Source organism: Suillus fuscotomentosus (genome assembly GCF_016647785.1).
Source record: "Suillus fuscotomentosus strain FC203 chromosome Unknown F5891scaffold_29, whole genome shotgun sequence".
NCBI classification, from domain to species: domain Eukaryota; kingdom Fungi; phylum Basidiomycota; class Agaricomycetes; order Boletales; family Suillaceae; genus Suillus; species Suillus fuscotomentosus.
In genome coordinates this window covers 577,295-596,114 of record NW_024539541.1, presented here as the reverse complement: position 1 = coordinate 596,114, position 18,820 = coordinate 577,295, and the positions used below count along the sequence as shown (strand labels likewise).

At 47.4% G+C, this 18,820-nt stretch overlaps 8 protein-coding genes across 8 annotated transcripts; 4 read left to right on the top strand and 4 right to left on the bottom strand.

Annotated features, from left to right (window-relative positions):
• Nucleotides 1-1,114: 1,114 nt before the first annotated feature.
• On the bottom strand, nucleotides 1,115-2,790 carry F5891DRAFT_1036152 (UV radiation resistance protein/autophagy-related protein 14; the record flags this gene model as incomplete). The annotated part of the gene is made up of 5 exons (XM_041361830.1): nucleotides 1,115-1,844; nucleotides 1,916-2,087; nucleotides 2,143-2,430; nucleotides 2,482-2,672; nucleotides 2,723-2,790. 5 exons carry the CDS (start codon nucleotides 2,785-2,787, stop codon nucleotides 1,559-1,561), a joined length of 1,002 nt encoding a protein of 333 aa, XP_041225683.1. The 3' UTR covers nucleotides 1,115-1,558.
• Nucleotides 2,791-3,411: 621 nt separating this feature from the next.
• On the bottom strand, nucleotides 3,412-3,828 carry F5891DRAFT_952921 (uncharacterized protein; the record flags this gene model as incomplete). Its single annotated transcript, XM_041375141.1, has 1 exon — nucleotides 3,412-3,828. The coding sequence occupies one exon, from the start codon at nucleotides 3,826-3,828 to the stop codon at nucleotides 3,412-3,414; it is 417 nt and encodes a 138-aa protein (XP_041225682.1).
• Nucleotides 3,829-4,861: 1,033 nt separating this feature from the next.
• On the bottom strand, nucleotides 4,862-6,190 carry F5891DRAFT_1036138 (uncharacterized protein). The gene is made up of 5 exons (XM_041361829.1): nucleotides 6,145-6,190; nucleotides 5,947-6,089; nucleotides 5,802-5,899; nucleotides 4,955-5,747; nucleotides 4,862-4,891 (listed from the first exon to the last, which is right to left on the bottom strand). Exons 2-4 carry the CDS (start codon nucleotides 6,026-6,028, stop codon nucleotides 4,956-4,958), a joined length of 972 nt encoding a protein of 323 aa, XP_041225681.1. The 5' UTR covers nucleotides 6,029-6,089; nucleotides 6,145-6,190; the 3' UTR covers nucleotides 4,862-4,891; nucleotide 4,955.
• An 880-nt stretch (nucleotides 6,191-7,070) lies between these two features.
• On the top strand, nucleotides 7,071-7,818 carry F5891DRAFT_1036134 (uncharacterized protein). Its single transcript, XM_041361828.1, has 3 exons — nucleotides 7,071-7,537; nucleotides 7,590-7,712; nucleotides 7,762-7,818. The coding sequence occupies exon 1, from the start codon at nucleotides 7,233-7,235 to the stop codon at nucleotides 7,470-7,472; it is 240 nt and encodes a 79-aa protein (XP_041225680.1). The 5' UTR covers nucleotides 7,071-7,232; the 3' UTR covers nucleotides 7,473-7,537; nucleotides 7,590-7,712; nucleotides 7,762-7,818.
• On the top strand, nucleotides 7,382-7,934 carry F5891DRAFT_340726 (uncharacterized protein). The gene is made up of 3 exons (XM_041371423.1): nucleotides 7,382-7,537; nucleotides 7,590-7,712; nucleotides 7,762-7,934. Exons 2-3 carry the CDS (start codon nucleotides 7,605-7,607, stop codon nucleotides 7,918-7,920), a joined length of 267 nt encoding a protein of 88 aa, XP_041225679.1. The 5' UTR covers nucleotides 7,382-7,537; nucleotides 7,590-7,604; the 3' UTR covers nucleotides 7,921-7,934.
• Nucleotides 7,935-8,600: 666 nt separating this feature from the next.
• F5891DRAFT_1228999 (uncharacterized protein) lies at nucleotides 8,601-11,112 on the bottom strand (the record flags this gene model as incomplete). The annotated part of the gene is given in 13 exon segments (XM_041369542.1): nucleotides 8,601-9,339; nucleotides 9,398-9,408; nucleotides 9,521-9,529; nucleotides 9,587-9,720; nucleotides 9,866-9,872; nucleotides 9,925-9,967; nucleotides 10,081-10,140; nucleotides 10,160-10,184; nucleotides 10,382-10,527; nucleotides 10,554-10,723; nucleotides 10,814-10,861; nucleotides 10,915-10,945; nucleotides 11,021-11,112. 13 exon segments carry the CDS (start codon nucleotides 11,110-11,112, stop codon nucleotides 8,601-8,603), a joined length of 1,515 nt encoding a protein of 504 aa, XP_041225678.1.
• A 1,327-nt stretch (nucleotides 11,113-12,439) lies between these two features.
• On the top strand, nucleotides 12,440-14,486 carry F5891DRAFT_1189185 (major facilitator superfamily domain-containing protein; the record flags this gene model as incomplete). The annotated part of the gene is made up of 13 exons (XM_041367114.1): nucleotides 12,440-12,560; nucleotides 12,624-12,699; nucleotides 12,750-12,820; nucleotides 12,885-13,093; nucleotides 13,154-13,193; nucleotides 13,248-13,465; nucleotides 13,527-13,563; nucleotides 13,610-13,638; nucleotides 13,684-13,756; nucleotides 13,807-14,030; nucleotides 14,090-14,172; nucleotides 14,229-14,345; nucleotides 14,405-14,486. The coding sequence occupies 13 exons, from the start codon at nucleotides 12,440-12,442 to the stop codon at nucleotides 14,484-14,486; spliced, it is 1,380 nt and encodes a 459-aa protein (XP_041225677.1).
• Nucleotides 14,487-15,435: 949 nt separating this feature from the next.
• Nucleotides 15,436-17,507, top strand: F5891DRAFT_952884 (major facilitator superfamily domain-containing protein; the record flags this gene model as incomplete). The annotated part of the gene is made up of 13 exons (XM_041375138.1): nucleotides 15,436-15,574; nucleotides 15,627-15,702; nucleotides 15,765-15,835; nucleotides 15,892-16,100; nucleotides 16,151-16,190; nucleotides 16,246-16,463; nucleotides 16,525-16,561; nucleotides 16,615-16,643; nucleotides 16,694-16,766; nucleotides 16,816-17,039; nucleotides 17,100-17,202; nucleotides 17,261-17,369; nucleotides 17,426-17,507. 13 exons carry the CDS (start codon nucleotides 15,436-15,438, stop codon nucleotides 17,505-17,507), a joined length of 1,410 nt encoding a protein of 469 aa, XP_041225676.1.
• Between the last annotated feature and the right edge of the window lie 1,313 nt (nucleotides 17,508-18,820).

Here is an 18,820-nt window from a genome sequence, read left to right as displayed (position 1 = left end):
TATCAGCGGTGACGAGGAGGATTGTGATTCTATGCGGGGGGGCTGGTCGACCAGCATATCATCTGTCACATCTACAATGGCACCATCATCCACACTGCGAGTACCGACCTCAACTATTTCTCCATCTTCAGGATCATCATCCGTGCGAGCATCATCGTCGACTGTAGCCAATGGTTTTGGGTGCTTGGAAAGATTGAAATGTTCCAGTGCAGCAGATGCAAAATCTTGCCCTGCGTCCACAGTAGAGAAGGCGTGATTGAAGGCTGGATTTGTCCGCCACCAGCCATGAAGCTCAGGCCACCAGGGAAATTTTTCGAGCTTTGTATCTGATGGAGACATGGTTAGGACAGGTGCAGATCAACAGCGGCTGAAACTTACCGATCAAAGACTTCATCTTTGGATCTTCTTGTAGCTCTGCATATGTCTTTCCTGCTCCCGACTGCTTGAGTTCCTTGTTGAATTCGTTGTATTTTTTTCTCAGTCTGAAACAGCTTATCAGTGATTCCAGTGGGAAGATGGATGACGCAGGAACTAGATACTTACGTGCCGAAACGGGTTGAAACTGGTTTTATGAATGCCTTGGGATCCTCCTTGAAGAGTCGTTGAACCTCCAGATCCTCGTCGTTCGAAAATACAGCTTGTGCGACCTGTGAATAGACAACATCTCTCGAAGTACCACTCTGCTTCTTCTTCCGACCTTGCTCCTTGGCATCCTTTGCAGAATTGGAGAAGAGCTTGATGCATGCGTCTTCATTTTCCTTGCACCAGGTAAGTAGGCGTTCAGTACGAGCGCTACGGACCCCCTCCCAATGGATAGTACACTTCTTTGAGGTGTCCGTACCAGTGGATGTATTGGTCCGACCTCTTTGATTGGATCTTGACATGATCCAGGGTGTTCCTACTGACAGCGATTAAGAATCAGATTAGAGCTTTGGCAGCGTTGACACCAGCAGCAACGACGTCGAGCACGCCGGCAGGGCAGGTCGGAGTTCAAAACCTGCCGTATCGGCAGCATCCGAATTCGCTATGAATTCTTTTCAAGGTTCGACTTTGAGAACCATTAATGTTATGCAATTTCTATATTGACACTCTGCGAGGACGTACTTAGAAAATTCAAGCTACTGACCTCAAGTTTATTCATACAAGACTAACTATTCCAGGTTCATATCAAAGCTCTCAGAACAATGTAACATGCTAATGATCCACCATCTCCCAGCTCGTCCATTTATCCAAATCCCTCTTCTCCGCCAAGCTCTACTACATCCCAGCCATCCTCCTCCACAATACGTTCGCTCCTCATCCTCCCGATGTCAGCTTCTTGCACCAAACGCCCCGGCCGTATTCGTACTGCTCGGGCAGGACTGGCAGCAGTAGCTTGAAGGACCTGCGTAAAGTCAAGCGTAAACGAGGGAGGGGTCGGAGGCAAGAGGAGCGGGGTGGTAGAGTGCGACCGACTGTAACGACATCAATCAGAGAACGCCGAATTTGGATGATAGAATGAATAAACAATGAAGCAAGGATAGAGTGCCGAAGGTTTCGAAGGTGAGTAAAAGGCGACTTACCGCCCAAGCTCTCCACTACAACATACAGCCCACAAATTACCCAATGCATCACCTGCCTGGGACAAGGGAATCTCGACACCTTGGGTATGAGCGAGATAACACACGTTATAAAGAAGCATAGCAAAGCCGGTCGTGAACGATTGGTTTTGGGCGTGGGCTGGTGCCTGTTCTAGAGCTTCTGAATCAGCTAACGATGCGGGTGTGTAGGATGGCGACGAGGTGGGAGAAGATGGTGTCGAGGATGGTTTAGAGGTTAGGTGCATGGGGTGTTTTTTCACCCATCTATGTGTGGAGGAGAGAGAACGTGAAACAGTTCAAGTTAGAAATATGGTAGGTGAAAAGAGGAGACACACTTTGCCCATGATTCACCCCCTTGTCCTGCTCCAATCCAAGGCATACCAACCCCGAGTTTTCTGCAAGACCACGAAACTTCGAAAGGTAGTTTGATACCTAGGTAGAAAGTAAGGAGTCCCAGAAAGTGAATAGTGTCAGTTATGACGGCGTTGATATGATCAGGTGGGTATCCTGTGGTACAACCTGCGTGATCAAATTCTTGACGTAGTAAGCACTTGCAACGTACGTCTAACATCTCCCGGTACTGGAAGAACTAGTCCACCAATAGTCCATTCTCCTTTTGCGCCTGGTCGTCCACCAACTGCGGGTCGACCGCCGACTTCGACGACGTGAAAGACTTCTACTAGCTCCTGTACGAGGCCCGATCGTGCTCTAGCGATAGTTTGACTCAGTACAGAGAGTTCCTGAGACTCCTTGGTAAGTGTTTGCGATTGAGGCGGAAGGAGGCGTGCGGCGTTAAGTGTGCGTCTGCGCTGAGCAAGGGCCTCTCGAAGAGTACGGAGACGGTCGCGCTCTAGATTATGTTAGAACATCACACGCGAACAAGGGTATTACAGGCACGTACTGCTCTCACAGTCTCTTCTTACTTTGGCAAGGCCATCAACTAATTGCTCTAGGCTGCGATTCGCTCGTGCAATCTCTGCACGAGTTTGGAGGTGACTAGATTCAATAGACTTGAATGCACGAAATGCACGAGCAACGTGTTCGTCTCTGTCGGAGGAAAAATGGTGAGTTTGAAGGCGGAAATCACGTAGACTATATGCAAGGTTAAGGTGAGTTGCGACAAGCGTTTTCAAGTTGCTTACTGGTTTTTGAGACAGATTGCGCAATAGTACTGACGTTGTCTCAACTCGCAGTTCTTACACTCCATCGCTAGAAGGGGCGGCACTAATGCCTACTGGATGACGTAAGTCAGACGTCGCGGGGCCAAGTTTGATGGTTAGTATAGGAGCCTTGTTTGAATTGGACAATATCATCACTAACATTGATATTTACACTAACTATGACTGACCTATTTATCCCTTTCAAAGCTTCAAACTTGCCATGGGTACCTTCCTTTCGTGTCCCTGTCGCACTTATACCTCCCTGGTCATTGCATCTAAAGTACACGTTTCTTCGGTATATCATATCCTTCGCTGCAACGGGTGGCCGCATGGAATCATCCCTTTCTTCGCAATGTTCTGTCAACACTGATAACTCAATGGTCCTCGGTTTCTCATTAGAAAGTTGGGATAGCGGAAATAAGTTATTGTCACTGTCGATATGATACAGACCATTTTGTCGCTGTGAGGATACAGATAAAAGTCTCAGGTAATCATCTAGAGGAATCTAGCTTAACCAATCTAAAGGGGTGCTCAAGTCAAGAAGGTCACTCGACAGCACACTGCGTAACGAGCATTGAAAAAATCAGCGAAATATTCTAAAAAAGGCGATAACACAATATGGATGCGAAACGGGAAGAGCATAACTCGAAGGGGTGATCCTACAATTAGCTTCACCACGATGAAGGTATGGTAAAGATACACTGCGAGATGAAAGGAATACGACATAAAATAACTACACACCGATATGAATGAAAACCATCTTCTGTTCGAGTGGCACTTTTGTATTTCACAAAATGTGTAGCACAGTCGAGTGCATACTTCGTACACTCCATGACACCAACCTTCGGATTGAACACATATTTGCAGAAAGCTTCGACGTCATGTTTGGCGACAGCATCGTCGACCTCCCACAGCATGCCAGCAACGTTCCTGAACCCCGAAAACCGGAGACCAACTGCGAGATGAGTGACTTCGTCTGGCCTCTTCTCATCACAGACGGCGGTATGACATGCCGACATACACCCGAATTCGGTGTGTGGAATGTCTCTCTCCATGATGTCAAGTAGCGTCAGAGGTTGATCTCTCATGACGGAATGGGGAAATGTGAGGCTGTGATTGGTCCTGCTTGCCATGGCAAGCTTAACCTCGTCTAATCGCCATGAAGGATGGAGTGATACGCTTCTTGATCATTTATTTACTAGAGGTGAAAGTGTCGGCGTGTATGAATAGATGTAGAGATCCTCCACGCATAACTCCTTCCCAGAGCAATCTGGCTTTTTTGAAATGGATTAGCTGCGTGGAGAGGAATGGACGTGAAAGCCGCAGTTGAATACAGCCAGATTCGAGAGCAGTGCTTTAGTTTGAGGATGTGCTCGAATACGTTGACGATGGGTAGCATGATTTCGTCCCATAATGCCTGTAAGAGTACTATGAGACCTGTCCTCGATTCAGCGGGGTTCGTCCGAGACGCGTGTCTTATTGAACTGGTGAAGCGATCCTTGAGAATCCCCAGATCTGCGAGAGCGATAGACGACAGGAGAACACGATGGAACTCTCCTAACGTTGGGATAATAATAGCGCTGCAAGACTATTACTGGCAACGAGGATGATGACCATGCCGTGACGCTGCTGCCACTTGCAAGTCTGTGTACGACGGCGGGAGCAGGGTCGTGTTGATGATCCTCGGCCTCAGAAACCCACTTCAAGGACAGTTTGAATACGATTCGGAAAGCCTTGAGTAGGGTGTCCTGATGCCAGTCTGAAGTTTTCTATAGCGAGTGACAAAATATAAGGCTGTGCTGCATCAGGTAACGAGATGTATAGGCTCGTTGCAGCCGTCCGTAGCCCCAAACATGTCCAGGGTGAGGCAAAGCCTCTAATGATTCTTGGCAGAGAATAATGGCCTCCTCGACATCTCCATCCATCCGGGTGTGCGTGAAACGAGAGCAGAGCGCCGAGCTCAGATTGTAAAGAGTTCTATGGCGCTCTGGATCATCAGCCACTTTAACCGAAGGGATTCGCGATACCGATCAATGGCCTCGTTAAGTTCCTTGCTGACATGAAATTTGTCACATCTGGTGTCGAGCGCGAGGGCAAGGTTGTTAAGCATGGTGTCACCCAGGTGGGTGCAATGTCAGTACCTCGCGAAGGCTGATAGCTCGGGTGATGTCATCAGTGTCCCTGCATTTGTTGAAATGGGTGACCAGGACATACCCTAGGTTGTCCAATGAGAGAGCCCGAGGCGCAGCGCTTCTTCGTACAAAGAGATGGCCTCATCAAGGTCATTGGGTTTGCCTTGGTGATCGAAGCGAGACTCGAGTGAGTAGGTCGCATCGTGTAAGTAGTCATCATGGTCAGAATGTCCCTCTGGGAACAGAGACGCAGTTTCACGACGAAGTTGTATAATCTCATCGATATCATGAATGCTGCCGCACTGTTGGAAGCGGGTTTCTAATGCTAATGGAAGCAAGTGAAGGGCTCTGGGACGGAGTTGATATTCCAGAGGACAGAGCTGGAGCACGTTCCATCGAAGGTGGATGTCTTCATCAGATGTGTCAATTGGAATATTGCCGATCACATAACCGATCGCACTGTCTACGTGCATGCTACGAAGGTAGGAGCCCCCTGGACAGGGAGGCGCGGATTCGTGAATGTGGACGGCGGTAGACTCCTTGCCGTAGGGCCAGATAAATCCTCTAATGAGATCACAGGGGGATAATGCATGATCGGAGTGACCCTGCGAACGCAATGCAAGGGCTTGGCGGAAGAGGGAGGTAGTGGTGTCAATGTCTTGAAGATGATCTTGAATATAGCCTTCTAGGCAGGTAAAAGCAAAGTTGGTGAGAGCCTCTGCGTGGTCTGGATGGTCGACTGGATACCGGTCAAGGACAAACTGAGAGTGTTGCACAGCATCGTGCAGGTGAGAGACCGTCTTGCTCGTCATATATTCGGTAGATAGTGCGTAGCCCGCACCCGTGTCTCGAGTAATCTCGCAGTCTATGAGGGACTACGGTTGGTGTTTCGTCAGTAAAAGATAACAACAAAAGCCAGCATCACTCACATCAAAGAATGCACCGTCCCAATCGTCGCAAGCACGTACAACGGCGGCCTTCAGTGTAAGGGAAGTGGGGACTCCACAAATGGGTCGGAAGAATAGATCTACAAGATGTCAGTAGATGTATATGAATGAGAAATAAGTTACTCACCAAATAGCTCATCACCATGATCGAGTAGCCCATCCCACAGTGGTGTTCGAAACTTCCCGATGACTTCTCCACTGCCTAGCATTCGACCAAGCTCATAGGACGCCCTCGTTTCCACTGATAACGCAGGTGAGGCATGTGATGATCTGTAATCCAATTATCAGCTCTCGCATCGCGTCAGAAAGTCTCCGTGGACTTTACAGAGTCGCAGTATTTCCCCACGCTACAAATTCATCAGATGGTAAAACACTGATAGCCGAATTCCAGCTTCGGGAGTTAACATCGATGGATACGTAAATGCCAGCGAGAATGCGCCAGGGGAGGATTTTAAGATTCTTTCCGCTGATAACTATAGATAGATGTGAACACGAAATAGATGCAAAGGTGATATGGAGTGACTTACCTTTAAGTCTGTTGTATCGTTCTTCTAAGCTATCAGGCATGATGGTGCGATGAAACAAAATAACACTGCACAGGTATTTTCATCTTGTCGAGGCGATATAATAGACGCTGGTATGAGCGCTGAGAAATACGGCCGGCTATTTAGTGTTAGCGGGAGAGCCTGTACTAAAGAAGAATGTCAGTCTTCAGCGAAAGTGACCTGCCAAGGATGCGAGTCTCAGAGCGTCTGGTGATGCTTGCTGCCCCTGGACTTCATTACGCAGTCGTATCACTCATTTAGCATACAAAGGCAAAATTGATAATCGAGTGTATTTCCCAAGGTAATGGCAGATGCAAACGATGCAAACCGCTGAAAACGGCGCACATAGGATAGCTGAACAATTCTACACGACTTGTCCGAATGGGCGTTGCGGAAACACCGGGGATGAGAAAATGACGAGTAGGATTCAGGTGCAATTGCGGCAGCGGGACGATACAACGACTTGGGACAACTTGAAAAAGTCAGAATGACTACAAAAACTGATGATAATCAATACCTGGGGTCCTGGGCAGCAATGTCTGCGGTTGGACAAACCAAACGTTTTTTTCATAAGCAGCGAGAAACTCGGCTACCAGTAAAAGTGTCGCCCAGTCCATCAGTGTGTCGTCTACTGTGCAGTGGCCGGTTCAAGTTCATGGTATAATTGAGTCTGAGTGGAAATAATAAGCACAGCCACCCATACAACGTTGTGTAGTCCCCACGTATTCCGAAGGTACCTTCGACCGACACTGCGTAGCACATCCAGATGCACATAGTATGCAAGTGATGCAGGTTCACCGGGGTATCAGGATGACTATCCACATCGAATCTCCATATTTCCCGTAGGCTGTGATTTCACCCAGTCACAATGCCAGGGAATAATCAATTATCAAACTACCCTTCACCGCAAGCCATAAGGGCATGTGTGCACTATGTACTTCCTTACCGAGGTGAAGTCGCCGCCTTCCACCCTCGTTTCCCAGAAAGAAGTACTGCGGTCTGCAGAGAAGCGACCGGCCCAGTGGATTTGAATGCGCCCGACATCATCTACACTGCAGAAGATGATGAAGCGATCGAAAAATTTCACCGTGGCAACAGTATGTCCTGAATTCATTTTCCCATTCTTAAGGTAACATACCTGATCGAATCCCAGTCCAAACGTCTTGGCACTCGGTATGTGTAACTTGAACTTTCATCAGGAGGTGCCTTATCCTTGTGTGTGCAGCTCGGGACTTGTGCCATGAAATCAAGGGCAGATCAAGGAGTCGTTGACGCTCGGCTAAATGTGTATGGTGTGACAAACCTGAAGGTTGCAGACTTATCCATCGTGCCGAAGAATGTTGGTACGGTGAGTGGTGAACGAGAAATTATTGATGCATAGTTTGACCTTCTTTCAGAACACTTATTCGACGGCGCTCATCATTGGAGACAAGGCTGCGATGATCATTGCTGAAGACTTGGGTATTGAATATAGACTGAAAGTTATTGTCCGAAACTCCTCAAGCGCGTCTTTGATGCGCATCCTCAGAGTAATCCTGAACATGCATTTGGCGTGACTCGGATGTGCATGCTGATTGTATATTATCAAGCTATCTCAAAGGATGCACAGTATGAATTACAAGGATTCCATGTAACGTTCTTCAGAGCTAGTGAAATCACATGATGTAATGAACAAGGCAGTGGTGACAAGAAGTAGGTATTACTTGAAGAGTTGATTTACAACGGCGAAGCACAATTTGAAGTAACTTGGTTATAGGAGCTAATTTCACTAGCTTGCAACATCTGCCGGATGGTGATATAATTCAGTCCAATAAAAAACTACCTAAATTGTAACACTTAAATTCTGAGATAGCGTCAAGCAGACCATAATCTCAAATGGCAAACAACCATCTTTTCATAGATCATATACATATACATAATGACATACTCGACATACATGATTAGGTAGAACAGCTCCAAGACTCTATCTTCACATACTAAGTTCCATGTACACAAATCCATCGATATACTACCCAACGAGACCAGTCAGCGCCGATCTCTATAATGATTCAAGTTTGTACGTGAGCTGTGCACAGAGCGCGAGATAAATGGACGCGGGGAGCGACTGGTAGGAATGGGGGGAATGGGAGGGGAGGGGGGTTTTTGTGAGCGATCAACGCTGGACTTGACGCGCAGACGTTCTGCTTGTCTACTGCTCCCAAATACGGGAGGCCGGCCGTCAGCTGTTTCCAGCAGATCATAAGGGACAGGGGTGTATGTACAGAACAGCGCTCGACTTAGTGCGCACACGTTCTGCCTGTCTGCTGCTTCCAAATACGGGAGGTCGTCCATCAGCTGTTTCCAGCAGATCGTGAGGGATGGGGATGTATGAGTGACCAGTGCTCGACTTGGCGCGGGCACGTTCTGCCTGCCTACTGCTCCCAAATATGGGAGGCCGGCCATCAGGTGTTTGCAGCAGATCCGCCATAGCTTGATCAGCGGTGGCCTCGCGCCGCTTTTTGCGACCCAGGGAGGGGTATGCTGCAGCTGTGGGCTGCGAATAGTACGTGGCTGAAGAAGACTGCTGAATAGTTCTGTGTCTGCCTGCGACGGGTTGGTCGCTTGTGTTGCAGTTCTTCGGGGGCAGTTGAGGCCTCATGCTCTGTGGGTTTAATGAAGTCGTTCTTGAGGCACTGCGAGTGGGTTTCGGAGGGGGCGGTGGGGGACTAGGAAACTGGTCCAGCAAGTGTGCACGCGTGTCGAAGTGGGCATGACTTGGCGGATGGTCGTGGACACCTGGGTGCCACTGCGCACGATGGATGTCCCGCATCCCTGGAGCTTGCTCGACGTGCACGATGTTAGAAGGTTTAGAGGGGGTCTTGCCATGGTATACAGCTATGAAAGGATCGGCGTAAGGCTCGAACATGCTCGCTTGCGAGTATCTGAATGGCATCGACTGGGAGTGCTTAAGCGATGGCTTTTTGTCTTCCTTACACCTGAGGGGTATTGATTAGTATCATGATCATGAGTATAACCTGAAAACAGTAGACTCACTTTTGGAACAACTTTTTTGAAAGAAACCATAATTGATGAGGAAGAACGGGTGAAGAGTTGCGAAAAGTGTTAAGAGGGAATCCGCATTGCGATCTACATGGGTTGGAACTACTGTGGACGCACCATAATTGTCTTCATCCACAAATTCCACAACCGATGCAAGCGTTAGTGGATGCCTCAATCACCTACCCGGTATTGTGTCGCCCCACTTGCATTACAAATCCAGAATATCCAACCACAGAACAACCATCCGGCATACTTGCCACATGCCACCCAAATAAATCCATCGTGTATCGTGTTCAATGTTTCTTGACAACTCGCAACTTGTGAATATGTGATAAGATTTGCGACAAGTCAATGGTTCGCATAGCGTGCCTGTAAAGCGTTTTCACCCGACCGACCTCAGACCAGTTCAAGCCGCTCAACATCGATAAAGATATATGGAGTCCGTTCAAGCTTGTAGCTCACGCGCAATCTGCAGGTGATGTAAGCAGTAGAGTAATGAATTTCAACGGAATTACACACACGATCACTATGGCCTCCACCGGGAGGTCTAGAGGATAATTCGATCTGAACGACGCTATCGTTGATTTCTGAAATGCAGATACTGTGGCTTGCATTGGCAGAGTGGATCGCACGGTCCGAGGCACGAGCTTCGAGGTCGAGAAATACCCGCGACTTACGGAGCAGTGTCTGGCAGAATGACGAAGCTCGATTGTCCTCGAACTAGCTTCTTCTTCCTTCTAAACAATCTTCAAGGACATATGTACAGGCACTTTGATGTCGGCTGCATACACCAGTTTTCTTGTATTCATGTAAAAATGGCGACATTTATCAATGCCACAGTGATTGATTTGTATTCAAGAGTCTGGTCGAGGCAACAGGGGATTTTGTAGAGACGTAAGCCCATCTATCAACTCCGCAACGAACTGCACATCGTGCGATCAACCACTATACCAACGTGGAAGCAGAAACACAACTCACTGTCGCCCCATGTTCGGTCCGCCAAGCTCGTCCGAGAAGTGAAGTTTTCCAGGTGCAAAGCGAACAACTCATACTTACACCCGTCTTGCAAGTAAAGCCTGAGCTGCATGTGTCGTGTGATGCACTGCTCGAGCCACGAACTCCATCTAAAGTCGTGCACACACTAACAAACATGGATGTTGTCAAAGCAGCAGGGGTAACGAGAAGGAAACATGACTTGACTAGGTCACCAATATGATATGTTTCTGCCGTCGCGGGAATCTCAGATGACAACTCTGGCGATAGGAAGACAGGTTTTTGGAGAGCACCCGGCAGTTCCGTCAAGATAGTTACAGCTGGCGACTTTCATGGAGACTTCAGGGGGAGAGTATCATAGGCAGAACTACAGGGTCAGTGGATGAACAATTCAGAACATGCGAAATGTCAACGTACGAACTTTAAGTAGTGATATCGCCGGTTCATCATGATATTATTGAGTCTCTGAACAATCATGATGAACATCAAGTGAAAATAATAAGCACAGCCACCCATACCTGGCACGCGGTATTCGTACGTCGACCGACACTATGTAGCACATCCAGATGGACATAGTATGCAAGTGATGCAGATTCACCGGGGTATCAGGATAGTCATCCATACCGAATCTCCATATTTCTCGTAGGCTGTGATTCCACCCAGTCACGACGCCACGGAACAATCAAACTACCCTTCACCGCAAGCCATAAAGGCATGTGTGCACTGTGTACTTCGGGCCACCCAAAACTTATGTCACTCTAACGCCTGGAACGGACTCACTCGCTATGTGAAAATTCACAGACTACGCACCACGGTTTTTCCATCAACTGCCCGAAGTCCACTTTTCTTCAGACCCCGCAAACTACCTCTTGTCACTTCAAAATACATCTTCTGTGAACTCGCTTTTTCAAGTTTAAATGGCGCCTTATTCTAAAGACCATCCGACACGCAGAACTCCAGATCATCTCAGGTTCTACTGGCAACACGTTGAAGTGAACTCTCATATAGTACTGTTCACTCGGTTTTACTGTGATCTTCATCAGGTATTCGAGGCATGTCCACCTCTACTTCCACTTTCATACCCTCACCCCTGCTGATTTGTGACGTGTGCGCGTGACCATCCGTCCCACCCATCCGACACAAACCACGCAAATGAAAGATAGACAGTTACTTGAAGCGATAGCTATGCGCCGAATCATGCGCGCATCTGATCTGCACTATTTAGGGACGACACTTGATCTCCTTCTTAAATCTGGTTACTTTCACAGCTGCGCTCGTTACCGCCCAAGAACAAAGAGATTCGGTCAGGAGATCAGTTGTTATTTGTGCGTCCCGGCCCGCCAACCAGACAATGTCCCTTCGACCTTGATAATCATTCCACCCACCGCAAACTTGAACACCAATTTCAGACCATTGCCTCTCAACAAAACAATGCCTGCATATTTCCTTTCTCCACGATGCATTCCATGGACCAGTGCCATGGTCAGTCCTGGTCAGAGCTACTTCGTCGAATCACCTTATAGGTCCATTGCCTTACTTCTCGCAATCTTGGAAATTCTATTCATAAATCACAACTTGAAGTTCAGCCACTCAATACCCTCAAGCGTGTCTTAGCCTCTCAGAGAAGCTTGACAGCATGCAGAGTCTTGCAAGTGCTGGGGCGAAGTTGGTATTTATTCAATAGTGGTGTCGAACATTGTATGTTTTGTTTTCTTCTTTTTCTGTGAAAACGATCATTCCTGACTCGCGCAGGTCAGATGAAAATTTCAACATGACAAGCTCTGCATCAACATGCTGAGAAAATCTCTATTTCTTCCCAACCTCGAGGCAGCAAATCTGACCTCGGCGAGTTATTCTAATGCTTAAACGAGTACGTCTTGCTGCTTCTTCCGGTCCGTACTAACACCTATCTTGACTATCAGGTCACAGGATGACTTTTTATATATTCATTTTCTATCACCTTGATAGGCGATGGGCATGGATATAAATTCATGTATATAAATCTCTCCTGCGCTGTAAGCGAGGTTTTTCTCGCAATTCAAGATGGTTTTAGAAAACAGCCCTCTGCTAGCGTCCACCACGCATGAAGCTATCTATGACAGGTTTGCGCCCGACCAGAAGAGGTGGATCGTGTTTCTCGTCTCTTTTGCGGGTTTGTTACCTAGTGAGTGCTAGTAGTTACAGTGTACTGCTTATACGGTGGTGTGACGCTGATGAACACGACCAGTGTTCGTCTCAGCGACATTTGTGCCTTCCATCCCTCAAATAGCTAAAGATCTTGACTCGACGCATGCTGTTGTCAGGTGCGTGTTTCAGTCGGATATGGTATGTTGTGATCGAGCGATTTTCCCAGTTTGACTGTCAGTCTATCGATCTTGGCGAGTGCCGTCGGAGCGTTAGTTTGGGCTGCTTACTCGTCTTTCTGTGCGTGTATCCATAGCGTATCGTGAACTAGCGATAGTTTCGATTCCTGACTGCAGTCCTGCAGATGGACGCCGATGGATGTATTTGTGGGGCATGCCATTTTTGTGTATCGGGAGTTGTGGCGTTGCAATGGCAGCTTCGCTGAAGAGTTTGTTGTTCTGGCGATTCGTACAGACGTTTGGATGTTCTGGGGGAATACCATTGGGTGCTGGTGTTGTCGGTGATATTTATAAATTGGAGGAGAGGGGGACTGCTATCGGAGTATTCTTTGGTGTGAGTGATTCTGATGTTGGGCGCGCTTTTATCGGTTTGGTATTGAATTGACTCTCTCAGGCCACACTTGGGGGGTTCGCTGTTGCTCCGTTCCTTGGAGGTATACATATTCTGGGTGTTCATGCATGCTGAATCTAGCAATGCATTCCAACAGGTGCAGCAGCGCAGTATTGGTCCTGGCGCAATTTGCACTATTCCCTTGCTGTGTGGGGCTTGCTCGAACTGCTTCTCATATATCTTTGGTTTCCCGAGACGAGCCATCCTGGCACATTAGGCATTGATAAACTAAAGCGAAGGAGATGGATCCACATCACATGGGTCAATCCTCTCAGTAGTCTTTGGCTACTTCGGAGTCCGAACCTATTTGCAGTCGTGAGTGTGTTCAGTGTATGTTGATACCCGTTACAAACTCTTTGTTCTGTGTGCGATGTAGATGCTTGCGTCGACTCTGGTGCTTATAACTGACTATGGTGCGTTGATATTTACTGTAGAGTGCATTCTCACATAAAATAATAGTTCTTCTCGTGCCGCTGGCGTATACTATTGTAAGCTGACAGTCATCTTCTATCTCGTACCTGATCACAGTGTAGGGCGTTCGGTATGGTATCGTGAACGAGGCCATCATAGGGGCGTGTTTCCTCCCAAACGGATTGGGAAACTTCAGTAAGTGCATACCATGGGTAATCACTGTTCACTGATGCTATCTTTAACAGTCGGAGCACCGGTTGCTGGCCGCCTATCGGACATTATAGTCAGAAGATGGCGGAAACACCGCAAAGGAGCGTGGTTTCCTGAAGATCGCTTGAGAGCGACGTGGATCGGAGGGCTGGTAATGATTCCGTTGTCTATTGGGTCGTCGGGGTTGATCACGACGTATGTTGGGGGCTCGGTCGGTCTTTGTTTGAATTTATTATGTCTTTTTACAAATGGAATGGGCGTAAGTTCTCTTAATTAGGCTCTTACCATGTGCGCGAAGTGATTCATTGGTTATTACAGGTCGATTTCGTATTCAATCCAATCGGTTCTTATAATGTGGATGTGGCGCGCTCTCGAAGCGCGGAAACCACGGCCGCTAGCGCGTCAGTTTCCATGATATGACGCGGCTATCAAAGTTGAACTTAAATATTACCTACAGAGCGATCCGGTCACTTATTCTATCTGCTGCGACTGCTGTTGTCATTCCCTCGATCGAGCATATAGGTGTTGCATGGACAAACATCATCGCGGCTGTTCTTGCTATCATTGGACAAGGGTGAGGCTCTTCTTGACTACAAGATCGAGCGCACTGATGTAGTGCTGCTTCGATTTCAGGCTGATTTTCTTGACGATCCATTATGGCGATCGCATGAGGGCCAGCGTAGATGTTGGTTTCTCGACCACGGAGAACTCATAGAATGATCTTCGTTTCTTCAAAGAGAAGCAACGGATCAGGATTAAGACTTATGAATAATATACTCGTCAAATTTCCAATAGACACATCCATCTTACCGGCTCGGGAGTGTCTGTCTTGAGCGAAGCTGATGCACTGAGGCTATGTATGCCAAACTCCGGTGGCGCAGTCCACCGGGAAGCTTAATCATATGCTTAGTGCTGGTGGACGCAGATCAATTGGTTTGGATCTAGTGTAAAGCCTGGAGGTATAATTTAGGATGATGGAGGGTGTGCCTTCACCATTCAAAGTGAAGACTATGTATGTACTGACGTCAGGCACACGTGATCCCGGACCCGAACTATCCAAATATAGAATTTAAAATTCCAAATGTCCGGCAGCGAACTTTCCTGGACTCCACGACTATTTGAAGCCGGTTCGAGGCACTTGTGCGCTAATACTTGACTGCAGGGACCAACTTGAAGTTTGAAGCTCAAAGTTCCAACTGGAGTCATCCTTTTTTGTTTTCAGCTTAACTAGTAATGGTTATAGTATTTCCACACAGCGTTAGAAACTTCGAAGATGCCACAGTAACTCTATGAAGACGCCACTTTTCGCTACAAATAGGTGAATCGTGACTCAGCACCTCGAGGCAGTGAACCAGAATAGCTGCTGCCATCTACAAGCAGTTCTACTATTTGTTCTGCCGGTCCGTGGCACTTATCTTGATAGCTCATATAATATTTTCTTTTCTAGTAGCATCCGAAAGCTTTATCGCGGTATATACAGGCCGGCGCGTCAGAACCGATGAATGATCCTTCGGGATGCCGTTACGGTGTTCTTGGGATTGCCATATTTGATTTTAGGGATGATAATAAAGCAATATTAATGCTCTGCATCAACTGTCATGCAATGGTATGTATATAAGACAACAGAACTTTCTCACCCCGGCGTTTGCGCATGATCCCGTGGGATGGCTTCAGAAGAAAGCCCCCTACTGACATCAAGCAGTGATGGCGATAAAACTGCGTACGAAGTGATCTATGACCGGTTCACTCGACGTCGGAAGAGGTGGATTGTGTTCATTGTCTCTTGTGCGGGTTTATTACCAAGTAAGCAATCTGTGTTTGAATACACTACATGCTGATAAACGGTATCTATCAGAGTTGGTTGCAGCGTCATTCGTACCTTCCATTCCCCAGGTGGCTAAAGAACTTCACTCCACACATGCTGCTGTCAGGTGCGTATTTGTGGGTGAATGATATAGCAATACGTGCTCAAATCGTGGTTTTTTCATTACAGCTTGACAGTCAGTCTGTCGACCTTTGCGACTGCCATCGGAACCCTGGTTTGGGCTGCGTATTCGTCTTTCTGTGCGTCCCTTCATGATGTAATCTGGCATTCACCTCAAGTTATCAATATCGTGCAGATGGACGCCGAACAATGTATTTGTGCGGGATACCGTTATTATGCATCGGTAGCTGTGGTGTCGCGATGTCGAATTCGTTGCGGAGTCTGCTATTCTGGCAGTTCATTCAGACATTCGGATGTTCCGGAGGATTGTCGTTAGGCGCTGGCGTAATTGGTGACATATACAAATTGGAGGAGCGCGGCATTGGTATTGGGATATTCTTGGGTGTGAGGAATCATAATTTATTGATTGTGTGATACTGACACGGCTGTTTCAGACCACGCTTTTCGGGTTTGCTGTTGCTCCGTTCCTTGGAGGTAAATATTTTTTGAATGTTTAGGAATGCTGAATCTAACAATGGTGCTTGAATAGGTGTGGCGGCGCAATATTGGTCTTGGCGAAATTTGCACTATTCCCTTGCTGTATGGGGCTTGCTCGAACTGCTTCTAATATACGTTTTGTTGCCTGAAACCAGCCATCCCGGCACATTGGGCATCGATAAACTAAAGCAAAGAAGACGGATCCATATCGCCTGGGTGAATCCTCTCAAATCTCTCTGGCTACTTCGGAGTCCGAACCTATTTGGAGTTGTGAGTGCATACACTCTGTACGTTGCATTGGGTACAACTTCTGACTTCATGCGCGATGTAGATGCTTGCGACGAGTCTAGTACTCATCACTGACTATGGTGCGTTGAGTCTATACAACTTCTCAGTGTGTTCTCACGTAAAAATGACATAGTTCTCCTCGTACCGCTGGCATATACTATCGTAAGCTGATAGTCATCTTCCATATCGCAAACTAATTGCGGTTCCTGTAGGGTGTACGGTATGGCATCACGAACAAAGCCATCATTGGAGCGTGTTTCCTCCCCAATGGACTCGGAAACTTCAGTAAGCACAAATCATTGCGATCACAGACTATTGACTCAATCTTTGACAGTTGGAGCGCCGCTTGCTGGTCGCTTATCAGATGTTTTAATCAGGAAGTGGCAGAAGAAGCGCAAAGGAGTCTGGTCTCCAGAAGATCGACTGAGAGCGACGTGGATCGGGGGGCTGTTCATGGTTCCATTATCCATCGGAGTGTCAGGGCTGCTCACTACGTATGTTGGCGGTCCGGTCGGTCTTTTGTTGAATTTATTGTGTCTTTTTATCAATGGAATGGGGGTAGGTCCTTGGTACTAGTTTATCATCCCCGTGTATGAAGCAACTCACTATTTCTCAAAGGTCGTCTTCGTATTAAACCCGATTGGTTCTTATAATGTGGATGTAATGCATTCGCAAAGCGCAGAAATCACAGCTGCCAACGCGTCAGTCTTGATTATATATCGTGACTATCGCACTCGTAATTCACTAATGTATCTTCAATTATTTTCCAGCGGTGTCAGGTCATTCATTCTGTCCTGTCGCTACCGCTCTTGTTATCCCATCCATCGAACGCATTGGTGTTGCGTGGACGAACACCATTGTAGCTGTCCTTGCACTTCTCGGACAAGGGTAAGGGTTCCTTTGACTGCACGATCGATGGCCTACACTGATTTCCTTGTCTATAGGATTATTTTCCTCACGATTCGTTACGGAGATCGCATGAGAGCTAGCGTAGATGTTGGTTTCTCGACCATAGAGAACAATTGATCGATTGACGAAGAATGTACTTTATTTTCGGAAGATCGGCTTGGCAACCTTAGAAGTTCAGATCGTGTAATACTACGTGCTGATGTATGAATTTCTTCATAATCTTGTATTCTTCCATTTCTTAATCCTCGATGTTGATGCAGATGCGTCGTGCCTCGGGAGCTATATCGGAGAATGTGGCTGTGTCTGCCAACTTTCAAAAATTTTCCTTCAACTAAAATGCACATTGCGATCTGACGATATCTTCACGAAGAAATGAACTACTGGACTGACTCTGGGGCTCAAATAACCTAGTCCCATCCAGCTACCAACGTGTCTTTGCAACGAGTCGGATATGCTGCATGCACCATTTCGGATCTCGCCACTGTCACAAACAACCGCCCGAGAGGTCATCTCGGGCTTCCATTTGATGATATTGTCGCATGGCTCAACGGACAACAGCAATCACATCCTTCTCAAGCTGTGCGCGATCACATTTTGGTCCATGAATTCGCTCTCGCGTTGATGTACCTCGTCGTGTCCTATTCACGGATATGGCCTGACGGCCGCTATAATTGGTGGCAGCATCAAATACGTCCTGATGGACACGATACAGCTGGTAGCTTTCCCGTTCGAGTAGCGATTAGGTTTTGCAGCGCGCCGGTCATGTACAGTACATGACGACGATGTTGGAACCAAACTCTATTCACTAGCCAAGACCCTCGAACATCATGATCATTCATTTCGACAAATATAAATACGTCTATCCAACCACGAGTCGAATGGTCTCCATAAACTTACCCAACTTGGTTCATTCGCCAACAAGCTGGGTCTTGCGTCAACACGTGGATCACTCGATTACTTAATTGTTATCTTTACCTCTCAGTGGGCGGCCCGTTCTCCACTGGATGTTTATCACCGCTGATTTAATGAACAGCGGAATCTATTTTCCATGCTATCGGTATGACAAGAACCACCATACTGTGACATTCAACGCCCAACTTATCATCTTCGGCATCAAAAGTTGTGACGAGTTTTCTGCGCTCGTGATGTTACTCCGCTCTCGTTTGATGAAGGCGATAACCGCTATCGCAGGGTGAAGAACTGAAATGATACTTGAGTCGCTTGGACGGTCGGATATGATGCTGTGCATTCAAGCTCGTGGCGGATGGTGTTTATCGCCCAGTTTGGTTTGTCCTGACCGGCAGCGTGTAAGGCACACATGAAGGGAGCTTCTCAGGTGCTAGGAAACGAAAGTTTGAAATGGACGCATGGTGTTCAGATGCCGTGCGGATCTATCGTTGTGAACCTGTTCTTCAGGGTCGGATTGTTAA

Coding starts and splice junctions, on each gene's coding strand:
- F5891DRAFT_1036138 (XM_041361829.1), bottom strand. CDS start 6,028: ATGCTAGGCAGTGGAGAAGTCATCGGGAAGTTTCGAACACCACTGTGG. Junction 5,900..5,946: donor TCATGGTGATGAGCTATTTG/GTGAGTAACTTA, acceptor GACATCTTGTAG/ATCTATTCTTCCGACCCATT. Junction 5,748..5,801: donor GGGACGGTGCATTCTTTGAT/GTGAGTGATGCT, acceptor CACCAACCGTAG/TCCCTCATAGACTGCGAGAT.
- F5891DRAFT_1036134 (XM_041361828.1), top strand. CDS start 7,233: ATGCCAGGGAATAATCAATTATCAAACTACCCTTCACCGCAAGCCATA.
- F5891DRAFT_340726 (XM_041371423.1), top strand. CDS start 7,605: ATGAAATCAAGGGCAGATCAAGGAGTCGTTGACGCTCGGCTAAATGTG. Junction 7,713..7,761: donor TGCCGAAGAATGTTGGTACG/GTGAGTGGTGAA, acceptor ACCTTCTTTCAG/AACACTTATTCGACGGCGCT.